This window comes from Pezoporus occidentalis, unplaced genomic scaffold (assembly GCF_034315485.1).
Source record: "Pezoporus occidentalis ecotype Australia unplaced genomic scaffold, CSIRO_AGI_Poc_V1 ctg280, whole genome shotgun sequence".
Classification (NCBI taxonomy): Eukaryota; Metazoa; Chordata; class Aves; order Psittaciformes; family Psittacidae; genus Pezoporus; species Pezoporus occidentalis.
The window spans coordinates 77,855-96,230 of NW_026914719.1; the positions used below are offsets into that span (position 1 = coordinate 77,855).

The following is an 18,376-nucleotide window of genomic DNA, read 5'->3' on the forward strand; positions in this document are numbered from 1 at the left end:
ACACTCCCATCCTTGCAGCCTTTCCTTCTTCCAAAGTACTTCAGCTCTGCAGTACTTTGTTTCCTTTCCTGGTGGGGTTTCAGGGTTCATTGGCCAAGATACCTTTATAGGATGGAGCCAGGTACTTCTCTGGATTAAGAATAACAGACATGATTGTATTAATTGAGGAGGTTTAGGCTTATTTCTGTGGGTAAAATAAACCACCCTGTACCCTGTTCAGAGATGGATGCTTGGTGCTTCAGTGGAAGAAAACAGGTTAAGCCAAAACAAATCGGAACTGAGTGTTCAGGCTCCAGCTAAGTCTGAAGTGCAGTGCTATATTTAAACATGGTATTTTTGTATTTTAATAATTAATTACTGGGAAAGAACAGGCTAAGAAACTGGCATAGGCTATTTTCAAGGTATCTTCTCTTCCAGACCCCTCTTAGTGCTGTAGAGTGCAGTTGACCAGTTGTGGAGGGCAGGGATGCTTTAAAGCGTTCGTTCCCTCTTTAGGATTGTGTCCTTCCCCTGTATTCTTGTTTTTGCAACCTTTTAACAGTTAAATCCAGATGATGAGCACTAAATTGGTGTTTGAGTTGGTGTGTAACCTGAGCGTGCTTTGTTTTTGTGGAGAACCTCGAGCATGAAGGAGGATTTCCCTTTGCATTCATTGTAGCACAGCTCCGACTGTGCATAGCCGTGACCGCCTCCAGATCAAACCCGTGTTTAGCAAAGGATGGGTTGTGAAAGGTAATCCTTTGCCATGTAATTATTTCATTACCATCCAGCTTTATATAGCACTAGGCAATACCCTGCTTTTGAGGAAGAGTTCGTGGGTGTTTCAGTGCTGAAGAAGCACCTGCAAGTCTTCCTTGCTGTGTTCTGAGTGCAGAGCTGTCCGTGCTGGGGTGTGGACCTGAAAAGCATCAGGTCCCTCTTGTACTAAGGGGGGGCAGTGTGATGGAAACAAGTGAACTTGGCCTGCTGCTCAGAGTTAATTTGCAGTTGGATTCCAGCTGTGGAAGAAGGATACAGGGAAGGAAGCAAATTTTTCATGGTGTCAAATCATGGCAACGTGCCCTAGGCACAGAACTCCTCCGGTGCACTGGGAACAGAGACCTGGACTCACGTTGTCCTCTCATCTGCAGCTTTGGAGCATCTGTTACCTCCATGCATGGGGAGAAGTTGTTGTTTGAAAACTCTTACTACATTTAGAGAAAGGGAAAAGAGAGGGAGGGTCCTTTTCTCCTGCACCATCCTCTCCAGGTTACAGTATGGTAGCAGGCATTGCCGCTTCCCACACAGCAGAGGAGCTGAGCTTTCTAATCAAGTTAAAACTTTCTCTTGTCCTTCATCCTGCATCATGTAAGAGCAAAGCCGCAGGCGGGTAAGGGTGAATCACAGAATCATAGAATGGGTTAGGTTGGAAAGGACCTTAAGATCATCCAGCTCCAACCCCTGCCACGGGCAGGGACACCTTCCATAGAGCAGCTTGCTCCGAGCCCCTGTGTCCAACCTGGCCTTGAACACTGCCAGGGATGGGGCAGCCACAGCTTCTCTGGGCACCCTGTGCCTAAGTTCTGCCTAAGTTCTAACCTGAACTTCCCCTGTTTTAGTTTAAACAGCTCTGAAGGGGGCATCCAAGCATGGAATATGGTGGGGGAGGGCAGAATGCTGCCTCTACTACTGCAGAAATGCTGGCAAGTAAACGGGGTTCTTTTATAAAGAGCATCTGATGGGAGGAAGCTCACCTGGCTCTTGTCAAATAGCATTAGGAGTTGTATCTCTGACCAGAGAGGGGCTGCGGATGCGGGTTTCGAATCAGCTTGGCAACATGCTCTTGTACTCTCTGCCCTCCCCAGCAGCACCGGCAGCAGTCCCCGCATGTCCTGCACAGCGTACGAGATCTGTCCCCAAGCGCTTTGCCTCTGTTGCTGGGAGACACTGGAGGGAGCTGGGGCTGCTTGAACAAACAGGCTTTTTTGCTGCCTGCTCTCTGCCCTCCCTAGCTCATTTTTCCTCTTGGTGGCTGGTTGTAGGAAAAGCTGGGCTGGAACCGAGGGATTCTTACTCTGCATGTGATGGTGCCTCCTCCGTGCAGGCTTCCAGATCCCCTGAAGTAAACAGCGCTCAGATAAAGGTCCCGGACAGGTACAAGAGCAGCTTCGGCTTAGAAATATGTCTTGTCATGAAGCTAATGGACATAAATCTTCAAATCTTAATGCCTTTAAACTTCTGGAGCTTGAATTGAATTGACCTCAAGACCCAAACTCTGTAGCCAGCCCTCAGGATTGGGGCAGTGTCCCAGAAATTCTGCCACAGCTTTGGATCAGGGCCTGCCTGTGGAAGTGAATAAAACAGTACCAAAGCCCTTGGTCTCATTAGGAAATGAGGCTTGTTTTGCACCATGAAATTCCAAGGCCTTGCTGGGTTTGGAGGAGCAAAAGCAGATAAAGCAAATGGTTCTTGCTGAAATGGTGCCTGGGCTCCTACCAGTAACCTCTGCTGAGAAATACGAGGCAGTTCATGCTTTTCAGTTCTTTCACGTGTCTGCAGGCTTGAGCAGAAGCTGCTGCATCGCTTGTGCATCCTTCAGGTTCCATCGCAACTAATGAGAAATGGGAAAGTTCTTTAAACCGGAGCCCATGGAGGGCAGTGGGGCTGGTGGAGGGAAGGTGGCTCCCACAAGCACCTCTAACAGAGGGAAACAGTTAAAAGGCAGAATTGGGCTGGAATTGAAGCTCAGCATCACAAGGCAGACTTTGAATTCCTCTGAACTGATCCACTTCAGCTGATCCCCTACTTCTGCTGCTGATAGTGCAGAGTTGCTGATTTACACAGAGCCTTAGGTTAGATGGCAAAAACCCTCCACCTTTCTCTTGCAACTCCCAAAGCTGTGTTTCTGGGGCTACCTTTTTCAGCCAGAATGAGTCTTAAGCAGCACGATCGGATGATGTGATGCCTCGTGTGTCATTTTGAGCTGAAGCAACGGCTTGGGCTGCAAGCAGCTGCGGAATGAACCACCCTGTGTGTGATTCCTGTCATTTAAGGGCTGCCTCTGTCCACTTGAAATCAGGATATTTTTACCTTTTACTGGGAATCATCTTTTTTTTAGTCTTTTCAGTCTTAAACTTGAGCTTAAACCACAAAATCCCATGTTTGGACAGCTGACTCGCAGGTTTGGATTGAAGTTCTGAGTGACTTCTGTAAGTGACAGCTTTCACGTTCCAGGCTTATCCTGTCACTTCTCCTTTGGCATTTTTACCCTCCTGTGAAACAAGGGATCTGACTGCTCCTGCTGCCCCCCTGTTAGTGACTCCAGTAATCCTTGTGTTAGCGTTTGGTGGTGTTTGGCCTTTGAGACCTGCCCGGCTCCAGCAGCCTGATGGAAGCTCAGCATTGCTCCAGCACTGGGGTATCTGCCAGCTCTCATGTTCAAGTTGTTCTTGTGTCCAGGGGCAGAAGAGCAATGGATGCTTTTTCCTTGTGTACTGCGGGGCAGGATGTTGGTGGTAGGCCCTGTGCATCCAGTGACTTAAAACTCATCCTTTAACTGAGATTTCTTTTCAGAATGTACTTTACTTCAGACATGTTGGAACGCTGAATTCTGGTTCTTTTTTCCAGGCTGCTCTTCAAAGCTCCCAGTACAGTAGCATTAACTGTATTTCAAGCCCGTAGAAGTGCTCTTCCTCATGGTTTTCTAGGGGCAGAGGATCCACATCCTTTAATGACTGTTCTATAGATTGCATGGATGCCTTCTCCCTGGTGAGATTTCACGCTACCAGTGCCCTGCCTGTGTGCTCCCCACGAACAGGAAGGACTTTGTTGGAGATCTGACTTGGCAGGAGCCTTTTAACACTGTCTGGTTCTTCTGTTGTTATTGTTTCACCAAAATAAACCCCTGTCTGCTGGAGCTCAGCTTCAAGCTGCCATTGATTTTGAATGGAAGTCAAAGTCCTGGCCCCTTGCAGTGTTTCCAGGAGCTCTGCTTGCTGGCCAGGCAGTTTTGGGAGCTCATGCAGCTGCACCAAGCAAATCATCCCACTGGGATGCAGACAGTGCAGAGGCGGTTGGGGGGTGAGGTCAGGAAAACTTGGATGTCTTCCCAAAACCTATCCTTAAAAGACCTGGAGGAAAAAAGTTGCTGAAGTTGATTTCCCCCCAGTCTTCATTGCCAGTCAGTGCTCTGCATTCAGCAGCAGTGCACTGAAGTGCCTCACAGGAAGGTTTTCTTGGGAGATTCCTCTCAGGACTCTCTCACTGGGGCTCTTTAATTTTCTGCTTGGTTATAGGTTGAAAGTGGGGGTAAGCAGCCAGACCTGAGCCTCTGAAGTGCCTCATTGCTCTTTGGAAAGCAGTGGGCTTTAGTGCTTTGGATCATTTTAGTTCTGAAGTGGCTGAGGTGCAATTTATCAGGTCTTTCATCTCAACAGAATTAACCCAGTACCTGTCACTGTCGGTTTTCCCCTGCAGCACTGCGTTAGGAAGCCTCAGTTTACAAATTCTGCTCAACAATTGGTTTGGAAACGTTTCTCTTCTCATGTAAGAGCGGATCCTGAAGGCTGTAGGAAAATTGCAACTTGCTTTTTCTTTTTTGGGGTGGCCTGTTTTACACCTGAAAAAGCACCCTCTCGGGCAGGAGTTTTTACCCTTTTTGCTTATTGCATGAGGTTTGCCTTGAGCTCTTCGCTGTGAATCGCTGAAATGAAGGGATGGAATTGTCTTTAGCTCCCTCTCCTGGGTAACTGGGGCATTTGCCCCCATGATGCTGCTTGATGTACTCTCTGACTCGTTCTGAGCATCTCTGCTCTCAGTGGGAGCCGTGAGGAGCGCAGCGCCTATGCACAGGCTTGGGACATGTGGTTTAAACCCCAACAAACCAGAAAAACCCAACAGAACCAGGGGGAGGTGAGGCCACGTTCCCGTTTAGTGTGCTGTGACAGAGTTGGGGAGCTGTTTCTCTCGGGCTTTGCTGTTGGTGGAGGGGGCTGCATGTTTGTGCAGGGCGAGCGGAGGAGCCTGGGGTTCCTTTCCTCCTCCCTAATTTTGTGCCCCAGAGGGGTGGCTTTCTTGGAGCCATTTATTTTCAGGCACTGTTAGGTTTTGGAAGGGAAGGCTCTGTGGAGTCCCAGCCTCTAAGGATCCCTCCCAGCCAGGCCTTTTCCAAGCAAGGTGTTGAGGGTACCTTTTCTGAGTCAGAGGTACCTTGCCATCCTTTCCTGGGTTTCTTTGGCAGTCACATGGCAGGAGAAATCCCAGGGCTGCCTTTTGCTTTTTCTAAGGCTTTATGAATAATGCAGCGTGTGCTTCTTTCCCTTTCCAGATTGAGAAAATCATGAGTTCCATCGGCGAAGGCATTGACTTTTCGCAGGAGCAGCAGAGGATCTCAGGTAGTGTACCCAGCTCGTGTGTGTCTGAACAAAACCGAGATGTTGCCTCCTGTGAGCACATCTTTTCACCTGCTTTGGCTCCCAGGAGGGAAGGGGAGGCTCTGGTACAGAAGGAGCAGACCTTGGCCTCCCAGCCTGATGCTCAGTGCTGCTACCAACAACCTTTAATTCACTACTCCCCTTGGTGAATTCATTTAACTCGAGGTTGACCCCTTGGCTTTTTAACATAAAGCAGCTGCCCTTCCCTCACAGTAGGCTTTTAGGGTGAAGAGCATTGCAGCTGGTACCCCCGTCCTGCTGGGAAAGGGGAGACCAACTATGCAGTGGTGATGTATGCTCACCCAGTGCCAGCAGTGTGTGTGTAGAGGGTCTTACTGCTTCTGTAAACTGCCTGTTCATCAATTTTAGGACTTGGGTGTTTCTGTTTAGGATATGGGAAATGTTGAGGTGAATAGCTTTAAACAAAGGCTTGTTGCTGAGAATTGCAGAGTTATTAGTGGTGGCTTCTGATACTTGAATTGACTCCTTAGAGTCCTTCCCTTTAGGTGGGGGAGAGACATGCTGGTTGGTGTGCATGGTCTGGGATGCTTCTTGTGCTCTTCTGCAAGTTCATGCAGTAAAATCACCTCTGGAGTGACTGTGTCATTGCCCCTGCTCACCCAGCCCAATAACCACCCTGTTCTGGTACTTGGAACTTCCCAACTAGTCTTTGCTCAGTGTGTAGGAGGAAGATCAGGTTTTCTGCACACACACACAAATGAAATCTAATTTGCAGTTGAAGGATGGTGTGAGGGCTCTGGCCAGGGTCCTAAGGGTAGAAAGTCCTGATCCTGGCTCCTCCAATTCCTGCTCTCACCATAGCCTCTGGGAAAGCTGAACTGAAGTTCTCTCGTGCCTTTCAGAATGTGTTTGTCTCAAGTTTCTGTTTTTCTCTGGTGGACAACAACAAGAATTGCTTGAAGTAGTCAATGTGAAGCAGAGCTGCTATGTATTTGACTTCTGGCTGGTCTCACAATCCCCACAACAGTCTTGCTTTTGTTTCAAATCCACAATGCAGGGAGATGCTCTTTGGCTTTTTTCATTATGTAAGAGTGGGTCTGTCCCTTTGGAAATGGGCAGAGCCTCTCTAGACCCCACCACATTCTAGTGTTTTGTTCTTTAAGGCTCACAAAATACTTTCAGCCCTGGGAGGTTAGGTTGGGAATTTTGTACTTAGGCTTGAACATCACAGAATCCCAGACTGGTTTGGGTTGGAAGGGGCCTAAAAGCTGATCTGATTCCAGCCCCTGCCACGGGCAGGGACACCTTCCACTAGAGCAGCTTGCTCCAAGCCCTGTCCAGCCTGGCCTTGAACATTGCCGGGGATGGGGCATAAAGAGCTGCTTCTGCCACCCAGCCTCTAAACCAGACCTGGAGTAGCTGGAGTGTTGTGGCAATTTCCTAGCAAAACTACTGCTTTTTCTGCAGCCCATGTTTTAATGTTTCTTCTCCAGTTTTCACCTATAAATCTGTAGGTGCCCTCTCATTGCTTCAGATCAGAGAAAACAGTACCATCTCTCTTTTCTATGTATTTCACATACTTCTGTGAGCTTGAAGAATGTAGTTTTATTAATTTTATTATCAAGCTTTGTAAATAGTGTGTGTGGTTATTCGGTGGTGCAGTTTGTCTTTGCTTTTCCTCATTTCCATAAAACAAGGTGAAGGAGGAATGGTAGTGTCATTTAGCACATTGATTTTCCTTGAACAGAGCAATGTCCTCCTCCAGCCACACTTGCAACTGTTATAACTCTTATCTCTGCAGTGCAGCATCAGAGCGATGGGAGACTATCCTGGGTTAAAACACTCTCTCATTTCCATAAATATTGGAAGTAAAGGCAGCTGGAGCATGGGGAATAGTGAACCTTATGCTGAGTTTGTGTTCAGGATGCAGACTGGAGCAGCAGAGAGAACCAAGTCTTGGTTTAAAATCTTCCTCCATTGCTCCTGCAGTGACCTCATTGCGTGCCTTGGCTCTGCACATCAAATGGGATCATTTTGCCAGGTTTTTTCCTATACTTTTTGTGCCTTCTTTTGAGGAAAGCAGATGAGGTGCTGACAGAGGAAGGATGCTTTGGTGCAAATGTCCCTGGACATATCTCTGTATGGTTTGCAGAGTGGGGAAGTCACCTTGCCCCTTCTCCAGGTGACTGTCTCCGTGCTTCTACATTTCCAAGCTGCTCAGGAGGTGAGACACAGCTACAGAGCTTGATGAAGTGGATGCTGATGAACTCTGCTGCCTGGGGACTGAAGGTGCCTCAATGTCATGTTCTGCTCAAGGGGGTTAGAAAATCTCCACCTTGAAAACGCTGTCCTAGGAAATGCTTTCTGATGGTGAGACCAGTTCAGCTGCGGCAGCACTGCCCTCTGGGATGCTTTGTGGCTGATCTAGTGCCATCATCCCAATAGCTGGGAGCAGCCCTGTCTGTTCAGGGACACCACCTTCTCCCAGTGCCTCTTGTGGGGGAAACACAGAATCAGCCAGGTTGGAAAAGACCTTTAAGCTCATCAAGTCCAACCATTACCCCAGGACTGCCAAGGCCACCACTAACCCATGGCACTAAGGGCCTCCCTGTTTCTGTTAGGACAGTGGCTGTGCTTAGGGCAGCACTGGGGTGATGCCAGTTGCAGGACAGCATGGGTATCATGATGGCTGTGCCCTTTGGCTGTGGCTAATGTGCCACGTGCCTCAACTTAGGCTGTGCCAGGCTTTTCTGAGCACGCCTGAAGGCACCGCTCTCTGCTAAACCAGGCTGCTTGCAGGACATGTGCTTCCCCTGTGCTTTAAGCATGAATTCCCTTCTCTGCCTTTAAATCAGGAGCAAAACCAAAAGCAGAACTTAAAGAGCTTGCTGGAGAATTGCCACCACGAGGGATTCTGTCCTTTTAAATCCTTCACCTCCAGCCTGCAGCTCAGAACTGCTCTGGGGGGGCATCTCTTGATGAGATGCTAATATGGATCCGCACACCCAGCTCACGCTTGCCATAGCAGAGCTTATCTCACATCCATTTATCACCTGGGTTTTTGCTTTGGTGACAGGGAATCCCCAATGGGAGTTTAACCTGTGCCTGCCCTAGATACTGTGCACTGAGGAGGGCTTATATTTTCTGGGGTCAGAAGGGGTTTTTTTGGCCTAATGCAGTGTCAACTGTTCAGCACCCTGCTTTATGACAAGCCCTCCCCAAGCCGGTCTGGAGCTGTAGCAGCATGTGTGATGGATCGATAGCATCAGTGGAGAGGTCTAACATGGAGGAGAGAGGAGGAGCCAGCACTTCAGCCTTGTGCAGGGGCATTCCAGCAAAATGGACACCCACCTCTGGAATCGGGCAGCCCCAGGAGCTGCCTTGTCCTTAAGCCGGGTGTTTTCCTGCAGGTTGCCCAGTGTTACGCTGGGTTTGGGGCCTGTCGCGTGCAGCTGAGCTGCTGTTACACATTCCCTGTTAATCCTTCCTTTCCCTGTGAGCACAGTGAGCCAGAGAGTGGGCAGAGGCAAAGGCAGAGGATGGCCTGGGGTGCCTGCACCTGGGCATTGGTGTTTTCTGCTCCTGCTGGCTTTGTTGGGGCTGGTTTAACACTTCAGCTCATACCACAGATGTGCAGGGAGCTGCAGGGAACTTTCCAAATGCCCTCTCATCCTCAGAAATGGTTGGGCTTGGAAGATACTGGGGCTCCTAACTGATTTGGTGTCTGGAATCATTAATTTGCCTGGAAAGGTAAAATGCTTTGCTTACTGTGGAGAGTCTGTTCATACCGGCAGGTATTACATACAACTGACTTGTGTATAGGGAGAGCAGGAGCCCTTGGAGTCATGCTGGAACAAGCCCAGGCCCTGAAGCACTTCTTTTCAGGTCCCAGCCATTCCCCAGGCTTCCCATACAAATGGGCAAATAACTGGTTTCTGTACCATAAAGCTTTCCTCCCTAAAACAGTAACAAAGCTTCCCTGTCTTGCCATGGTGTTATGGGCAGTGCCTCTGGAGGGTAAGAGAATTAGGGGCATTCTGGCATCTTTACACAGTTTGGAGCTAGAAGCTGTTTCTTGGCCAACAGGTTCAACCCTCTCATCCTGATAGAACTTGTAAGGAAATCTTCCAAGTGTGTATTGCAAGGATGGGGTGGTGTAGGAAGGAGGAAAAGACAAGTCACTGATCCGTGTTGGTGCTTTTCCGAGCTTGGGGAATCAAGGGACACCATCTTGTAAAGGATACCAGATTCCACCTAACCTTTGCTTTAAAGGATTGTTTTGCCTGTGAAGAGATGCTTGAGTCCAGTCTGTGTCTCCCTGCACGTGAGTTTTGTAGTCACTCATTTATTTAGTTCCTTCAGCCCACTTCTGATCATCTCTTCCTTCCAGTGAGTCAGAAGAGTAGGGGAGTACAGGTCTCGCAGCAGAAATTCAACCCCACTGCACTGCAGTGCTCCATCTCACTGCTGGCTCTTAACAAGAAGCCTGTGTGCTGCTCGCTGGGTTATGGTGACTTGCCAAGCAGCATTTTCCTCCTTCAGAATAGAGGAGATGGAATCATAGGATTGTTTAGGTTGGAAAAGACCTTTAAGATCACTGAGTTCAACTGTTAACCTAGCACTGCCAAGTCCATCACTAAATCATATCCCCAGGTGCCACATCTCATGTCTTCTAGGGACCGTGACTGCAGCCCTGCCCTGGGCAGCCTGTTCCAATGCCTGAGCACCCTCTGGGGCAGGAATTGTTCCTCAGCTCCATCTAAACCTGCCCTGGGGCAGCTTGAGGCCGTTTCCTCTTGTCCCATCCCTTGTTCCTTGGGAGCAGAGCCCAGCCCCTCCTGGCTCCATCCTCCTCTCAGGCACTTGTAGGCAGCCATCAGGTCCCCCCTGAGCCTTCTCTTCTCCAGCCTGAACCCCCCAGGTCCCTCAGCCCTTCCCCATCACACTTGTGCTCCAGGCCCTGCACCAGCTCCGCTGCCCTTCTCTGGCCCCGCTCCAGCACCTCAATGTCTCTCCTGTAGTGAGAGGCATTAAGCACCTCAGCCTTTTCCTTGTCCTTTGTTGCTGTTTCCCCCCACATCCAACAAAGGATGGAGATTCTCTTTTGCCCTCCTTTTGTTGCTGATGTATTTATAGAAACACTTTTTATTGTCTTTTACAGCAGTAGTGAGATAAAGTCCTAGGTGAGTGGTCTCTGCTCAATAAATCAGTTTGATGCAGGCAGGAGGGACAGGGAGTGCATTGGGGCTCAGTGAGTTACCTGTGACTTGAGACATGAGGAATGTGCTTAGTGTTTTACTGGACAAAAGAGGGGGAAATCTGTTAGCAATGTGCATTTGGCTAATTGAGCTTAGTTCAGTAGAGCTGGATGCTGGCTGTTTCCTTGCAGCTGATGGCATTAGTGACTACATTTGCCTCACCCATCCATCTTGCCTAATGCACTGCCTGAGATTATAGCCCTCCTCAATGGGCTATATGGGCTTCTCAGTGGATTTAAGGACTTCCAGCTGATGATCATTCCCAGTCAGGGCAATACCTGCCTGACTGGGTTCTCCTGCATGCTTGCTTTGTGATGGTTTCATCAGCGCTTACTAGGACTTTCAGTTTTACCTTCTGGGTGAAGCTTGGTTGAGTGTCTTCAGGCCACACCAGGTCTTGTTAAACTGTTCTCACATAAACAGGGTGATGAGGGTGATGCTTTTTGTCTGGAGTGGCCCACATTCTTATTTCGCCCTCCAAACAGACTCACACTTTACACTAAAGGTCATTATTGGAACTGTAACTTCCAAAAGGGCCCTTCTGAACCCTCGTAGCCCTCTCCCTTTCCTGTTTTCTTTGAAGCACGCTGTGTAACATGAAAAATGTCCTGCAGGAGGAACTGAATTGCTGGCTTGCTTGCTTTGCAACTTTGAAATACTCTCATTATTTGTAACTACACTCTATTGACTGCTTCCCCCTCTGCCTCTGCAAACCCTTTGAAGGTAGGATTCATGAAACGTGGAGCATAAGGAGGATGGAGCTGAGCATCAGGGGTTTGTTTCAGTCAGAAGTTGTGATCAGGCTCTTGCTGGGGCGGGGGGGGACGACAGTGACTGGGATTCATTTGTTCTTGTGTCATCCTTGTAACATACAAATAGTAAGTGTATTTTAGTCTTTATTTTCACCTAGGATGCTTTGGGCATCCGTTCTCCTTTTCCTTTTGAAGTAAACCCCACCACTCCCCTTCCTCCAGATACCCAGCCCCTGCTTCATTTTGTCTTGATTTGAAGTGGTTTTAAAACCCTGCACTTGGTGTCACTGTAGCTTTCCCCTGTAAAAGCAGAAATACATTTATGAGTGTGTTGAAAGGCTGAGAAGAGTAAATAATCTTTTCAAAACCTGAATTCAGGAGCTCAGAGCCGTGATTTCATTCCCCTGCCAATGCCCCGGCTGCTTCCAGAAATGCTGTAGTAGGCAGCAAGCAGTTTCCTCACCTCTCTCTTGATGAATTAATTCTGAGCCAGCCACAAATCACTTGGAACTGTCAAAGCAGAGCAGTAACCTCGTCTGTGGAAAACCCAAGGCGTGTAGTCCATCCTGAGAAAATAGAAGCCAGTCATTGCCACCAGAGAGTTAGAAAGCTGCTTCTCCCTCCCCTCTCCTGCAGCTTCTGGTCGCTGCTTGTACAGAGGATGGAAAAGCTGGGAGGGGTAAGAGGATGAAGAGAAGGGAGGGACAGGCGATGCGAAAGCCGGAGACAAGACTGCGAGTGGAACGGCAAGCGTGGAGCTCGCTGCCTTCAGACAAAGCACTGCAGCGCTCCGCAAGGACACGCGCTGCTCCGGGAGGGGACACGGCTGCTGGGACCCACAGAAGGGCAGGATGGAGACCCCGGCCGAGCAGGAGCTTGTTGCATGAATTCCAGGTTTAGCTGCTGCCTTTCTAGAGGCTGTGTTAGGGGAGGGAGACAGAAACCTTTTGTGATCTCTGCGTTGCTCGTGCTGCAGTGTGCACTAGAAAGACTGGCCAGCTCTGTCGGACTCGCCTGGCAGAGGAGCTCTCCTGTGGACCAGAGGAGCTCTCCTATGGACCAAAGCAACAGGAACCCTTATCCCAAGAATCTCCAGATGGCACCGTGAGCTCTGCCTTGTGCAGCCATTGCAGCAGGTGGGGGGGGAAGGATGCTTTGGAAGGTACCAGCCAGCTTCAGCAGACCTGAAGGTTCAAAGAAGCAAACTTTGGTTTTCCTGAGCATCTTTTTGTTTGCATATATCCTTGAAACAGATGTGCTAAGAAGCTTGAAAAATTCTGCCTGTCTTGCATAGCAAATTCCCTGATTAAAGGAGATCTCTGAACTTTTTTTGGGGGTCATATTTAAGGTCTCAAGCTTTTCTAGAGGACAGTAACAAGTCATTGGATTCCCTTCCCAGGGGTGAGGGAAGGGAAAGCTTGTCTGTGCAGTTTCCTTAGGGTGTTGGGATATCCTAAGGGGAGGTACCAGGGCATGTCTTGGACTTGAGCTGCTGCAGGAAGACAGGAGAGTGTGCTTGCCTTTGGGTTCTTTCTGTTTTGCCATGGTTTGGAAGCAAGGAACTGAAATGCCTCCTCCTCCAGAGCTGCTCCGTCTTTGAGTGGGGGGCTCGGTTGCAGCAGCTGAGCTTGGCTGAAGATAAGGAAGGGCAGATACAAGCATGTACCAGATACCTGACAGGACTGAATGCATTAGGTGAAAACCATACTGATTCCTCTGTCTCTTGCTGTCACCCAGTGCAGGGGTGTAGTTAGACTCATCAGTGCAGCCGGTACTGGAATGCCATGTGTCGGGATGCGTGGTAAAATGACAGTGCCAGGACTCTCAGCCTCATGCTTGGGCTCACTCTTGCCTCTGCTTCTGTTAACACAGTAACAGCAAGAAAAAGCCCTTACCATGGTTTGCCTCTTTGAGGACTGCTGGGGGAAAAAAAGTATAAGCCCTTCTTTCCTTCTGCTGCAGTTTGTGTGCTCTCTTTGTCTTGCATGTCTCCTGCGGACAGCTGCTCTAGTCTGGCTTCTGCTGCTTTTCTCAGAGTCCGTCGTGTCTGTTCTGTTGTCTCAGCTGCATGAAGATGTCTTTCCTCTCTAGCTGCTTTGTGCCTCCACTGCTCCTGGCCCGCTGACTGGGGCAGCGCATCCCAAGTTGCATGGATGAGAGGACCTGTGTGGCTCTGCTTCATTCCCTCGCGTTGCCAACTGGCTGGGAATGCCTTGGGTGAAAGTTTTCTGCCCTCCTCCCGCCCCCTTCAGATGAGCCAAGGAGTGGATCTGCATCCCATGGGGTTGGGCTTCGTGTGTTTGCTTGGCAAGAAACTCGCCCTGAAAGCAGTGCATGAGGTGTGCTGGTCCCAGCAGTGCTTCTAAACACTCTGCCCGGGCAAGGTGGTTCTGGTTTGGAGCATTAACCGGGATACAGATTAAACCCGGAGCCCACAGACGCACTGAAAGCTCGTTGTCCATGCTCTGTGCACACAAGAGGAATTGTCTGCCAGCTGATTTGTTGTTCTCTGAGCATAATTTGTTGAGTTTCTTTATGGTAATGACTATGATGTGGCAATGCCATCTGTCTTCCTCAGAGTGCCGCTGCTACCGCCTTAATGGTTTCTCCCTTTTCAAGCGTCTGCCGATTCCTCTCTCGTCAGGTTCACGGATGCTGGAGCAGAGTGTTGGGGAGTGGCTGGAGTCCATTGGCCTGCAGCAGTATGAGAGTAAGCTGCTTTTGAACGGCTTTGATGATGTCCGCTTCCTGGTAAGTTCCTGCTGGGACCCCACAGGCTCTACCCGATGTGTTGGTCAAACCTTGACCTGTTATGGACACCCCGTGTCAGCTGCAGCACAGATCTGGGTTCTGCAGCGCAGCAGGATGGTCCTGGGGGTGTGGAAGGTCAGACGAAAGAAGTAAGGGTTGTGTTGGGTCTGGGTCATTCATCTTCGCATTTAATTCAGGTGATGTAGTTATTCCACTGTAATTTTGATATGCAGGTTCATTTATTCTGCCTCTGAAATCTTTACCACCCAATTTACTTCAGAAACGGGAACTGGAATTCCTGTTTCTGAATGGGAATTTCAAACACTGAAGTAGCGTCTTGAAGAAATCACTGAGCAGTCTGTGTTGTGGACTGTGAAGGAGGTGGAGGAACTCTTGTTGGAGCTATACCTACTGTAAGCATGCAGACAGGATGTAAATGAGCTGTACCCAGTTGCACTGACACTGTTGGCTCTGAATCCTAATGATGACAACACAGTAATGCTTAATGTTGAGGGGTTTTATTTGATAACCAGTTTTATTAAATAACCAGTTAGCTGGAGATTTCATGTGGACTGATGACCAGCAAAGGCAGAAAATGTTGGCGCTCAGGAGGGCTCTTCCTGCATGGCTTAAAGAAATGGTGTTTGAGTGTGGACTCCCAAGTTTTGCAAATAGAGGATTACTAGAAATGGCTGTAAACCTTTGGAAAAGTCATTTGGGCTAATGTAATATCCTGCCTTGGCATTTGGTACAGTGGGCAGTGGGGAGGGTGTGGAGGATGTGTGCTTGCCAGTTCTGTTGTGAGCTGGGTGACAGGATTTGGAACACACGGCAGCCGTCTGGCAGTGGTGAGGGGGTGTGTGTGGGGCAGCTGCAGAAGGAACAAGTATCGGCAGGGGTAGGTACTGTTGGTCAACAGTACTTGCAAATGGCTTGGGATCTCTAAGCATCCCTGGAAGTTGAGTACTGTGGCAGCATCCAGCCATTCCTTCTGGTCTGCATGGCAAGCACTTTATCCCTTTGTCATCCTACCTTAGCCTGGCAGGGCCAGTGCTCCCCTAGAGAGCTGGATTTGACTGTGATTTGTGCACCTTCAGTACAGGAACTGCTGGCGACCGGCGATGGTCTTACCATGCAACCTTCTGCCTCTACCTTATCCTGGTCCTACAGCCATGTGCAGCGCTGTCCCTCTTTCCTGGGGAGGATTTGGAGCAAGCTGCCCCCATGGAAGCCCTGGTTGCCCTCACTGGGTTCTGGCACTGCCACAGCCAAGCCAGGTCCAGCTCTGAGGGGCTCTGGTCCCTCAGTGTCCCACCCGGCTCGTCCCAGCCTTCAGATGAAGCCTTGACTGCTGTGCTTTGGGCTTGTGTGTTCAGCTCTGGGTGAGGAATCAGCATTCCTGCGTGCTGGGGTGGTCTGACTGCACCTGTGGGATGCTCTGGGTATGCTACAAGGAATTGAAATGGAATAATGCCCCACAGATCCCCTCTGCTGGTGGACCTTTGACTTTTGTGGTGTTTGTGGGCTGCGCTCACTCCAGCAGGTAGCAGATAAAACCACCTTCACTGGGACTGACCCTGCCTGACGAGTGTGGTGATGGACCTCCTGCAGCACAGAAGTTTGATAGTGAAGGAAATTCACTTTCCAGGTAGGAGCTGGAGGCTCGGAAGCAGGAATTTTTGTTGACTGCTTATTTGCAGTAAATAGCAACGCTTCGTTGCAGACTGATGCAGAATTTTGTTATTTATAAGATGAAAGCAAAGGTGCCTTGTATGCGTCTCACTGGGGGATTTTATGGTGTACATGGTAGGAGTTGCTTTTTAATAGTGTTCATGCCTGACTGGTTTTCTTTCCTATCCAGTGCCAGGCAGCTGTTCCCAGTGCAGGAATCAGCTTCTGCTGGTCTCAGGGAATGGGCTGCTCTCCTTCTTCATCCCTCCCAAATTTAAAAGGTCAAGTAATTTAACAAAGGTTTCCTGCAAACCCTGGCTGATTTCCCTTTGGCTGCTTATTGCTTTCACTAGGAAGCTGGCTCTGGCACCCATGGCAAAACTGGCTTTAAATCCTTTGCTTTAAGTCCTGGCAACTCCAAGCTAATCCAGGCAGCCCAGGATGAAAGTTTAATTATTAGGAACCTTTTTCTCTGTGGTGTTACTTGCCTTCAGCTTCTGATGTTGCGGAAGGAAAATGTTCGGATGCAGTACGGATGAGGATCAAATAGGTAATTTGGTTTTAGCAGTGATTTTGATGTTCTCAGATGAATTATTAAAGCTGTAAACACTGAAGCTGGCTGGTGCAGCGAGCGCTGAAAGACCTGGATGCTTTTGCTCCTGGCATTCCAGGCTGTCCATTCCTTTTGTTTTTACATAACAGTTTCTTTCCGAAGTGCCACTTCCAGTCACTAACGAAGAATCTGTCAAACTGAGTGTCATTGTTTTCCTGGAGTTAAAATGGCTTTTGTGAAGGCTTAGTCTCTGTTAGGGCCTCATTATGTGAAGTATTTCAAGGTCCAGAGAATGCCTGGTAATAGTTTGCAAATTGCCAGATGGGCTGTGTGGCTAATTAATGTTAGCTGCAAAAATGCAGTTGGAGTCTTTTGATACAGAAGCGCTCTTGTTTTCTGTGTCAGATCTCACACTGCATGGGGTTTTCAGGCTCCTGTGGCTTCCAGAGTCCCCAAGGTGCCCGTTTGTGAGCAAACAAGCAGTTTGTCCAGTGGGTAGACAAGAAAAGCATTGCAAGAGGAAACTGATGTGTAGTGATAGTACAGCTGTAAAGCAGGGACAGTGTCCTGGAAGAAGAGCTCTTCATTACACTTCTGAAGAATACTCAGCCTGCAGCAGGTAGTAACTGAAAGTAGGGTTAAGAAGAGTCTAACAAAGAGCATATCCTGTAACCACAGTGGTAACTGGGTGAAATCTGGTGTTTGCTGGCACAGAGGTGTTGAGGGCTCTGGTAGATGTTTAAAGTGTACTGGCTACCCAGCAGGTAGTACAGAGTTGCGGAGAGAGAAAAACTGGGGAGTACAGAGCTTGGCTGGTGCTTTTTGGTGCTCTTACAGCCTGTACTTAGCCAGGTCTGCTTTCAGGAATTCCAGATCCCTGCATGTTTTCAGTTGGCTCTTGTGTTAATTTGTGCCCTGTATTACAAAAGCCTTTTCCCCCAGACTCATTTCCTTTAGGAAATTTCCTTTAGGAATTGAGTCAAGAATGTGCAGTATGGTAAAGTGAGGTTGGAAGGTGTTGTAAGAGGGATGTGGAGCTGTTGGAGCGAGGCCAGAGGAGGCCATGGAGATGCTGTGAGGGCTGGAGCAGCTCTGCTCTGGAGCCAGGCTGAGAGAGCTGGGCTGGGTCAGCCTGGAGAAGAGAAGGCTCCTGAAGGGTAGACCTCAGAGCAGCTCCAGTGCCTGAAGGGGCTGCAGGAAACCTGGAGAGGGGCTTGGGAGAAGGGATGTAGGGACAGGCCAAGGGGAATGGCTTTAACCTGCCAGAGGGGAGACTGAGATGAGCTCTTAGGCAGAAGCTCTTCCCTGTGAGGGTGCTGAGGCGCTGGCACAGGGTGCCCAGAGAAGCTGTGGCTGCCCCATCCCTGGCAGTGTTCAAGGCCAGGTTGGACACAGGGGCTCGGAACAAGCTGCTCTAGTGGAAGGGGTCCCTGCCCGTGGCAGGGGTTGGAGCTGGAGGAGCTTTAAGGTCCCTTCCACCCCAAACCATTCTATGATTCAATGAAATGGATTGGGCTTCTTTAACTAGATATTAATCTAGGAAGGCAGAAACATGCATTGTTTCCAATAATATTAATTCCCTCACTCTCAGCAATCCAGGGATCAGCTGTGCTCTCCGGACATGCGTCTGGCTGCTGCAGGCTGCGTCTCCCGCAGCACTGAGGAGAAGCGCTGAGCGGGGCCAGGGCAAGAATCCTGCTCCCTTGTCAGGGTCTGCTCCTGCACCTCAACAGGCAGCACTGAAAGTGCCTTTGGAGACCTGCAGTTTCCGTAGGTCTACATGAAGAGGCAGGCTTGGAGATGTAAGCCACAATGTGAGCCATGAGCATTTTACAGGTTCTCCTATAAAAGGAGAAGGGAAAAGTGTATTTTAGCAGATGGCTGTGAATGTCAGGCTGAGGCTTCTCTGCTTTTGGGAATTCCAGCTCTGTATAGGGATGTAGCTGGAGGCCTCGCGCTCCAGCAGGACCCTTTGCGCACAAGCTTGTGAGACAGCACTTCAGTTGTCAGCAAACTATT

At 49.3% G+C, this 18,376-nt stretch overlaps 1 protein-coding gene across 17 annotated transcripts in view; it reads left to right on the plus strand.

Moving 5' to 3' along the window:
- ANKS1A (ankyrin repeat and sterile alpha motif domain containing 1A) overlaps positions 1-18,376 on the plus strand; it is a 124,280-nt gene that overhangs the window by 66,780 nt on the left and 39,124 nt on the right. For all 17 annotated transcript variants that reach the window (XM_062625540.1, XM_062625535.1, XM_062625537.1 and 14 more), the window contains 2 exons: positions 5,306-5,372; positions 14,027-14,133. In XM_062625540.1, coding sequence (XP_062481524.1) covers positions 5,306-5,372; positions 14,027-14,133 — 174 coding nt within the window. The remainder of the gene's footprint in view (positions 1-5,305; positions 5,373-14,026; positions 14,134-18,376) is intronic.